Source organism: Alosa alosa, chromosome 24 (assembly GCF_017589495.1).
Source record: "Alosa alosa isolate M-15738 ecotype Scorff River chromosome 24, AALO_Geno_1.1, whole genome shotgun sequence".
NCBI lineage: Eukaryota > Metazoa > Chordata > Actinopteri > Clupeiformes > Clupeidae > Alosa > Alosa alosa.
Window position 1 is genome coordinate 23,646,978 of NC_063212.1, and position 10,286 is coordinate 23,657,263.

General features: G+C 44.3%; 1 protein-coding gene across 1 annotated transcript in view; it reads left to right on the plus strand.

Annotated features, from left to right (window-relative positions):
- The first annotated feature begins 782 nt into the window (after nt 1–782).
- The window catches only part of zdhhc21 (zinc finger DHHC-type palmitoyltransferase 21), a 22,525-nt gene continuing 13,021 nt past the window's right edge, over nt 783–10,286 (plus strand). Inside the window, 3 exon segments of the mRNA XM_048236719.1 lie at nt 783–1,051; nt 2,809–3,149; nt 4,262–4,360. Coding sequence (XP_048092676.1) covers nt 2,996–3,149; nt 4,262–4,360 — 253 coding nt within the window. The 5' untranslated portion in view covers nt 783–1,051; nt 2,809–2,995.

The window sequence follows — 10,286 nt, forward strand, 5'->3', positions numbered from 1 at the left end:
GCCACAGCCAGAGAATGTCCACAACTTTCCCACACTTCAATGTACATTGCCCGCCGGGAAATCGCCAAAAAAAAGTCACTAATCTATCTAAATATCTGCTATCTAGTATGCTTAATTTGCAGGTTCTCAAACGATCAAGGGCACATTCTCAAAGACATTTTGAAAATGTAAATTGAGATGAAATATAGGAAAAGGCTACAAGACTATTTACAGTGTGAATAAAACAACACACACATATGCATATGCAAAAGTAGCCTGTCCACAGCATGTGAAAATATACGTTGAAAGGGATATTACAGCCTGCATGGATTAAGCAGCATCAACAAAGCGAGATGTCAGAATTAAAAGTCTGACATTAAAACATTTATTGATCGAGCAGTCAGATCAATGAACTTCAGCATTTGCTCTCATTTCTATGTAATATTAGATAATATGGAATGTGCATTTAGATCTAGTCATCCTCCATCATGTCAGCAACAGTAGCAGCACTCTTTATGGCAGTACCATAAGCTGCTGTCAATAATTCTGTGCAAAATATAGTCAGTAGGCTAGTATGAATTAAGTATGAATTAAATCAGATTCTTGTTGAACATCTTTGCCCGTTTGCATGCTTTCAAGAGTGTTTCGAGGCCATTCTGCTGAGTAAGTAAGCCTATCATTCGTGGTCAATGTGTCCATCATGTACACACCCATACAACTACAAAGGTCCAACGGAAGTGAGGTATTTACCTTGCTATTTTTTTTAAAAAACTGTCTATCCAACTGTCAATAGTGTTCGTTCTTTTCGATATGAGCTATATTTTTTCATTAATGAATTGCGTGAAACAACATTGTTTCAGAAATAACGGCTTATTAAAACATTCAAACTTGTATTTATAAAAACTGACAAGCGCATCTGGCAGGGTCACGCCCATTTATGATTTGTAGTCCTTCAAGCAGCAACCAGCCAGTGGTTTGTTTGTGGTTGCTGGAGTCTGTGTCACAGCCACGGAAGAATTTGACAGTTCGGTTCTGATTTCATTCACCAGGGTGATACAAGCGCAGGCAACAAGTAAGTGTGAGACACACATATTCGTCGTTGGCTTAGTATTGCCTTTAATATTGAATGTACTTGTATCTATGCAGATGTTTACGTTTACGTTTTTGTCGTACTGCGTGCTTCATTTCAAATAAATTATATTATTGGCTCATATGTCAGCCATCTATGGATTAGCGTGCTAGCACAGGCTACACAGTGTTACCAAGCTAACGTAGGACAACACCACCAGCACATGTTGGCCACTCATACGTCTTTACAATTTTCCAAGAATCTGTATATCCGGTTTATCTTGAATGCACGACGTATACATGTTAAGTTAAGCACAAGACAGTATGTATATATTTCCTGTGCCTGTGTATCGCTGAGTTGATGTGTCAAATAGTAATTGTAATAGCTAACGAGCTAGCCAACGTATGATAAAAATCCATATGAAGCTGTCAGTCGATAGCTACATCTGTAAGTGATGCCATCATGATAATAAGGCGTACATAGTGAACTGCTTTCAGAACGTATGGTATGATGGGAGAGCTGATGCAGCCTTTGCCCTGTGACTACTTCGATATTAGACATTAATTAACAGGAATGAAATAGTTTCCTTTGTGACCGTCCTAGAAATAGTTTCTGATGTCATTACAGTTCTTGGATGGGAGAAGGGAGGTCATCTCAACTGTTGGATGAGACATGAATCACTTGTGCTTTTCTTACCCTCTGCTTGTGTTGGACAAACACACGCACACACACACACACACACACACACACACACACACACACAGTCGTCAACAGTCCTTTTGAACATGTTCCAATTAGCCTAGGGTGTCTGTATCACTCAAATTGGTTGGGTGTTCTCCACTGTGGTCCTCCGTCTAACGTCTAACCCAGTGGTCTGGGGCAGTTCCGTCACTTCCTTCGGTAAACAAAATGTCAGCTTTCACCAGCCAGCCATTCCCTGCGTTGCACAGTGAACATGATAATGACCAATAAAGTCATAAGGAGACCTTGTGTTTGCATATGAGGAAGTGTTTGCATGTGAATGTAAATGAACGTGTCTGTGTCTGTGTCTGTGTCTGTGTGCTTTTCCCATTGCTCCCTGTGGTTGATGAACACTGTGAGTGTCTGTGAGTGTCCCCTCGGGGGAACCTCAATGAAACTCTGATGAGCCTCTGATAAGCATCCTGTAACCGTCAGTCTTTCTGTGTGGTGGCCTAGCCTGCCTCAAGTATGCTGCCCATCCTGTTGTGCAAACACAGAGACAGGCTTGGCAGTGCACAGAGAGGCTACGCTAGGCTGGATGGATTTCTCTTTGATTGGGGACTAAGATAATGGCACAGTCCATAGACTGTGTGACTTGTTAGGATGTTGGCTTGGGTTTCAGGATGATGTGCTAGATGTCAGTGTGTCTGTAGATTTTGAATTTAGCTGTTAGTGTTGTTGTTGTTGTTGTTTCCATTTAAATGTGCCTATCGATCATTCAATGCTGCCTTGAAGACAACGTTGGGGGCTTAAAACATCAAGAAACCTATCGATCCCTGTTGTCATTAGCCTGACTGTTTGGGCTATTAATGGCGAGTTAATAGATCCTTTCAACAATAAAAACAAAAACAATGCTTGAACGTTCTATTTGGGCCCCAATCTACTTCCTCTGCATTAAGATAACATATGGAATGTTAATACGGAAGCCTTGTGGGGCCAACTATGATGCTGATAATGGAACTCTCTTGAAAGGGTCTATATGGCCACTAATGCACTACTGCTCTCTCTCTCCCATTCAGCCTCACAGTCCACATGCTTCGGGGCTCCGCCTGACCCGACCCGACGCTGGCGCCCAGTGCCAGCTCCGATTCCCGCCTGCAGTCGAGTGGGGTCGAGTGACGGACAGACGGCACCACCTTCCCACCCCGTGTCTTCCTCCTCCTCCTCCTCCTCCTCCTCTTCCTCACCCTCCTGCCTGCGGTCAGGATGAAGCTGCGTCTGCACTTTGTGGTGGACCCCATGGGCTGGTTCTGCATGTCCTTGGTCTTCTTCGTGTGGTTCTACAACACCCTCTTCATCCCCAAGCTCATCCTCTTCCCACACTACAACGAGGGACACGTCCCCTGGGCCCTGGTGATCTGTAAGTACCGAGAGAGGAGGGGGGGAGAGAGAGATAAAGACACAGGAGAGAGAGAGAGATACACACAGGAGAGAGAGAGAGAGAGAGGGAGAGAGAGGGAGAGAGAGAGAGAGAGAGGGAGAGAGAGAGAGAGGGAGAGAGGGATAGGAGGGAGAGGAGAGAGAGAGAGAGAGAGAGAGAGATACACACAGGAGAGAGAGAGAGAGAGAGAGAGGAGAGAGAGAGGGAGGGAGAGAGAGGGAGAGAGAGGGAGGGAGAGAGAGGGAGAGGTCCCAGAGAGAGAGAGAGGTAGAGAGAGAAGCAGCGGTGCTTTGGGTTGGGTTGAATACACTCGCTGAATGTTACAGAGTTGTACTGTACTGTACTGTGATGCAGGCCGCGTTTAACATCTTGTGGGTATGGTTGCAGTTGTCACCATGGTGACTGCCAGGATAGACTAGGAAACGGATGTAGTGTTCAAACAGGCTTGTGCTCAACAAGGTTATATTTTTTCCTTCCTACTGCCCCTGTATTTGCAAAACCATACTCATCATCATACGTTCACTACTGAGAGAACATGACCTATTAAGCCTACTAAAAGCTGGGCTGATTTTAAGCTATAGTCACATTTAAATCCGTTATCAATTATTCCTGACAAGCAATGGAGTACTCCACACATTTGTCCTGGTGATGGCCACGATTTTGGAGGATGCAAAGACTACACTGATGGCTTTAAGGCTGAAAGGTGTTTGTAAAGCTTTACTGCTTGTCTCAAGTCAGACTGATATAGGCCCTTCTAAAATGGCATGAAATATATGTTGACTATCCTGCGTGTTATAGAAATAAATTCACAGACTGACTCAATTAAATGTTGTTCAGTTGTGTAGCACAGCTGACACTGGGCACCGGGCCTGCATGCTAGCTCTGGTAGATTAGTGTAAGTGACTGATTCCCTGAAACCAGTGGGACTGGCTCATCCACTGATAAGGCAGCTATCTGGCACCATCGGGGGCTCATGGTGTGCCAGTGACTTTAGACAGTGACCTAGACCGTCATGGCTTCATGTTTGTGTGTACAGGCAGTGGCTTTAGGCAGTGACCTAGACCGTCATCGCTTCATGTTTGTGTGTACAGGTTATTATCTGGCATCATTGTTCTGTGTGACCGCGTTGGTGAGGGCGTCGACTGCAGACCCAGGCAGGCTACCCCAGGACCCCCACATACCTCACTCAGGTAAGGCTCACTCACCTAAACTACACACAGCTACAACAGCTCTCATCTGAGTTCTATCACTCAGTACAACGGCACACTCACCTGAGTTATATCACTCAGTATAACAGCCCACTCACCTGAGTTATATCACCCAGGTACAACAGCACACTCACCTGAGCTACATTCAGGTACAGACTCTTGCTCCATATGACTCCAGAAGAACCACCTAATCTTACCTGTACCATATCACTTAGGTACAGAACCACCTAATCTTACCTGTGCCATATCACTTAGGTACAGAACCACCTAATCATACCTGTACCATATCACTTCAGTACAGAACCACCCCCCCGTACATATGTATTTCCACATAAGCCATGTCGATGAAGTTCCACAGCTACACTCACATGAATCTTATCACTCTTTCTTACCTGAGCCATACTGTACAGTTTGAGCTTGGGCACTACTCAGGTGCATCCCTCCTCACTCTAATGCCAATAGTTGTCTTGATTAAACTAAAGGCTCTCCCCTGCTGTCACAATTTCAGATGTTTTACCACCAGATGGAACTTTTCATCTTACTGTTACTGTTGACATACAGTACCTCCAGCTGTCGTTAAATGTTCAAGCGTTGAGGACTGTGGTTAAATGTTCAAGCTTTCAGGAGGATATATCAGGCTATGTCATGAGCTGCCAGCTGCCCTGTTCTGTCTGCCAGACCGCACAAGGAGGAAGTGGTCACTCCACACGTGGCCGCGGGTGCGTCTGGGTTTGTGTTGGAAGTAGAATACATTGAAGGTGTACTGTATGTTGTGCTCTCAATACACATGTTGGCAGCAGTTAGCCTGATATGCATCTGAGTTTAGGTCCTAGCTTAAGGTGGAGCTGTGGTGAGGAATGTGGTCTGAATTCATTCTGAATACTGCACGCAGGGTTCCCGCGGATCCTTAAAAAGTCTTAAATACAATTTTCGGTTTTTAAGGCCTAAAAAAGTCTTTGTCTGGGATGTCTTGAATTTTCGAAAGGGAGGTATTAAATTTGCATATGGGACCGCCAGCGAGTGCAAGAGGGCAAGTGAAATGTCTCCATCCGGTTTCGTGTATTTAAAATGCAATCGTATAAGTGACTATAAGGATGGGCTACGGGAGGAAGTGTAGTGGTTGCAGGGTGAAGATGTTTTTCACGGGTGTGGAAAGGTGTGAAAACTGTAATAATACAGTATGTACAAATATGCCTGACGTTTTCGTGGTGTAGCCGAGGCCTGAGAGATACGCAGGTAGCATACGTGAGCGGTAGAATTTCTTTTACTCTCTACGGGTGGAATGAGCGGGAGAAAGAGTTGGTAAGCCAGTTAGCTATACTGTAGGTTGGCTATACGTTCGAATTTAGGCCGGATTTTAAAAGCCCTGTCCGGCGCTCATTTGTCCTCCTTTTTGGAGTTGCGCTGGGCATCTAGAATTTTTGCTCGGACGCAGCATCGTTTTACAAACTATGGACGCGAAGACTGCTGGTCAAATTATCCGCAGTGCTTCTGTCACTCGTCTGATCATTTGCTGCGCAATTTATGAAGGAACCACGGACTGACAGAAAAAGAAAACAAATGATTTCGCAATCAGGAGGAAATACTGTAGGCCCTACATGTTAAGTTGATCTGTTTGCATCTTTCCAGCGTGTGTTGCTGGCCTAGCCTATAGGGAAGAAAATATCTAAGTTATAATACCTATAATATCTGTCAGCAGCTTGCTTGCCAGCGTTTCCCAGTAGGCCTACTTCGCAAAAGTTGTGAAATATAACCACATATTTTTTGAATGTTGGCGACTGGCTACATAAAAAAACGTGCGTTCATAATGTGCGTGCTTGAGATTAAACCAGCAGTTTTCAGCAGGATCATGCGAGGAGGACCTGTCTCTTAATTAATTTAAAACAAGTGAATGGTTTTACAATGTTTCAGTCAAGCTTTGGTTGGTTTAGATACATGCAAAATGTAAAGTAGTGGATTAACTTTGCTGTGCTGCATATGGGACCATAGATGCACATAGTAAATTATATAAAGTAGGCCTATAAAATATTTAAATAGCTTAGTCTAACTTTGAAAGAAATATTGAAGGGAATCCAGTCCAGTGTACATGTCTTTGGCAAGTAGCCTAGGCTACTACAGACACAGGTGAAGAACAGTCAGCCTCAGCCAGTAAGCACAGCCAAATATGTACAGCCAGCTTCAAAAGCAAGCAGCCCAGACCCTAAAATTGGGCATTTATAGCTGTGAAGGTAATTCACACAATTATTTTTCTTTCGCCAAAATATATTTGGTAACTTCTGTAGACATCCAAAATGGAGTGGGGGTTAAAATTAGTAGAAAAATGGCATAAAACAGTTTTAAGTTGTCATATATATCTTTTTGCCGTGGTATAGTCTTAATTTTTGCATTTAGATGTCTTGAAAAGGTCTTAAAAGTCTTTAAATTTGCACTTGGAAAATGTGCAGATACCCTGTGCACGACATTATGTTGGTTTTTCAAATCAGACGTCTCTATGTGATTCTGTGTTAACTAAATATAATAACAGGTAGACGATTCAACAGGCTGTAATCTAATCTGTATTTAGTATCTCCCTAAATATATTACATGATATCTTCCTTCTGTGTGTTTGGTGTATACTTTTTTCTACCCACTAGATGGCAGTCTAATACTGACTAATAATTGTGTTCTCAACCAAAGCATGTGTTTGGGTCTGTGTATTTATCAGATTATGCACAGCGTTGGCACTGTTTTACCACTTAATATTTGTGTTGATCACACACACCTCATTGTAGGTACTTATTTGTAGCTTTGGTTGTTTTTAGGTTGAAGATGGATCAGTACTGGATATTTTTATTATGCATGCCATTATTTTTTTTAGGTCAGGAGATCTTCTGTTAGAAAATGAATATTGGCAGTCTTTTTTACTGTATGAATAGCTTCATGGAAGTTTGTCTATTTAAGTTAAGTTATATCTAATCTACACTGACAGATACTGTAGTTAAAGTTTGACCTTGCAGGCGTCCTGACGCACACAGCCTTTATTGGATCTTGTAGTTGTTTGTTTTCCTCTTGCATTTAGCCATCCAGGACGGTGATGATTTTGGTAGCAGATACAAGTTGGTCACTTGTGGGGCAGCCGTGGCCTACTGGTTAGCACTTCGGACTTGTAACCGGAGGGTTGCCGGTTCGAGGCCCGACCAGTAGGAACGGCTGAAGTGCCCTTGAGCAAGGCCCCTAACCCCTCACTACTCCCAACGATCACTGGATCAAGGCCTGCCCACAGCTCCTACCGTGTGTGTTCCTAATGAGCTCATTGTTCCAAGTGTGTGTGTGTGTGTGTGTGTGTGTGTATCCCTAGATGGGTAAAATGCAGAGGACTAATTCCCTACAGGGACAAATAAAGGAACGGAACTTTACTAATTGACATTAAAAGACGGTTGCCAGAGTGATCTGATTAAGAGATGGGGATGTCCCTCTGTGATGCCATGGCAACGTCCTCAAATGACGTCATGGGTTGGAGCTCCTTTGGTCTGAATATGACCTGTGACCCCTCAGAGTCAGACTTTACACCACCACCATCGCTACAGTATGTGTGTGTGTGATGCTATGGACACACACACACACACACATGGCCACCCTGGCCTTAGCTGCCCGGTCTTTATCCGAGGTCATTGGCAGCACTGTGTGCCAGGCCTGGCCTGCTCGCTTCCTTGAACTCCTCTCCATTGTGTTCTCTTATTCTTTTCACGCGCTCCGAATCGGCTTGAGGCGTAAGCATTTTTAGGCAATCCTCTTACCCCCGCCAGACGAGACGCAGCGCAGATCCACTTGCTTTTAACACCGTTAGAAACGTCTTTTCCATGAACTACTCTGTTCTAACCCCCCCCCTCTCTCTATCTATCTATCTATCTCTCTCTTTGAGTTCACTGTCATCAGTGGCATGCTGTGTGTCTGTGGCCTGCTGATCTTGTGCGGGTCTCCAGATTGGATTTAGTGTGTGCCCACAGACTGTTCATCTTGTTGTTGACGATGTCTTCTTTTATTTGCCATCTGCAATGTGGCGGAGATGAGATAAGGTTGCAAAATGCTGCTCAATACAGCACACTCCGAAGCAGGGTGAACTCACTCGAGCATCGCCACATAGTCTGCCTCAGATGAGGCTATTTCACTGCAAGGTGAGTTAATCCGTGTTTCTGCTCGGCCTAATCTGTCCGTTTACAGTTTATGGGATGTCTTAGAGCCCGCTGAGGTGTTATCCTGGGTTGGCTTTACCTGGTTGCTTGGTCACGCTCACCTGATCTCACCTTTCTGCCTTCAAAAAACAAGATCGAAAAACAAGGGGTAGCTGTTTCTCAATGCCAGTATTCTAGTTAAAGAACATAGAGAGCCACTGCCCCTCATGCAGGGACCTCAAGCCCTCAGAGAGCCACTGCCCCTCATGCAGGGACCTCAAGCCCTCAGGGAGAAGCTGCAGGAAGGGGGCCTCTAAAACAGCACACTTAGTTCCTGGGTTGTTAATTCTCCAGAAAGACTGGGAGAGTGAGAATGAGATTCAAAGTTTTAATTCATAAGGAATTTAGAAGGTAGGCTTCAGATGACTAAGACTTAAAATAAGTCCTTGGCGAAGGCCCCTACATCGGTCTTGGAGCATCTAGACCCTGCAGATCCTGTCTGATATTAGCTGGCAGGGGTGGGGCCTACCCCCTGGACAGATAGGCAGGAACCAAACTGGTGGAGGAAGGAGGGGACCTCGAGATGACGACACCTGAAGCAGCAAATCAGGTGTGTTAGGCGAGTCATTATGAAGACAGGTGGAGGCCATTGATAGGTCAAGAGTGATGAATGAATGAGTGACGAAGCATTAGAGTCTTCCTGGTGGAACTTGCACTGATGCTTCTGATTCCTTGGTTACTTGCAGCACGGCCTTCCGTCTCCTGTTGTTGTCAGCATGTTTTAAGTGCTCAGGCATAAAGGTGAAGCGCGGTCATCCACGGATCCACGGTATTGGACCGTCTATTGATTCACTGAATACAGTGACCAGTGGCCAGCTCCAGCTGCTATTGATTCACTGAATACAGTGACCAGTGGCCGGCTCCAGCTGCTGATGTCATTGCAGCAGATCATGTGATGACCTAGCTCTCTCTGTCAGACAGATCAAGACCAGAGTTAAAGGAACCGTATGTAAGATTGTGGCTAAAACTGGTCCTGCAATCACTTTCAAATTACTGTAGAGCGGTGTATCCCCTCCCCCTCCCCCCTGACTGGCAGAGCTGGCACCCCGGATGCTGAAACACTACTGACTTTGTGATTAGTAGATAGGCAGAGGGTGGCGCATCAGGCCAAAACACAACATGACATGACAAAACACAACATCAACATCAGTTGAGGGCTGCAACTTCACTTTTTAAATTACAATATCCTGGCCGGACTACTGTTGTCAGTGATATAAGTATTTGAAATGAACATGATTTCTTAATGTCTAGTGACATATCAGGGCCATTTTATGATGAATTGAAATACATTTCTTACATACGGTTCCTTTAAAGGAAAATTCCGGTTTTTAGCACTTTGCCAGACACCCTGAGAAGTCAAAGGCAATTCAAAACGAGTCAGAAAAGTCGAGACAGGACCAATCGTCAAAATTTTGGAGTCCACCACTCTAGTTCATCCAAAACAAACCAGAAAAGGGCCTTAAAGTGCTAAAAACCAGAATTTTTCTTTATAAAGCCTTTAGTTTGCAGAGAAATACTTTCACCAGCACACTTATTGCGCTTAGAAGGAAAATGCTGAAGAACCCTTTTGGGTTCACCAGTTTGTCTTCATGCTCTCGTTGTAGACGTTGTAGACTTATTTTCCAATAGTGATTAGTGGACAAGACATTATCCATTATTTCTGAATTAAAACTTTTAGTATGACCAGTCTCCTGACC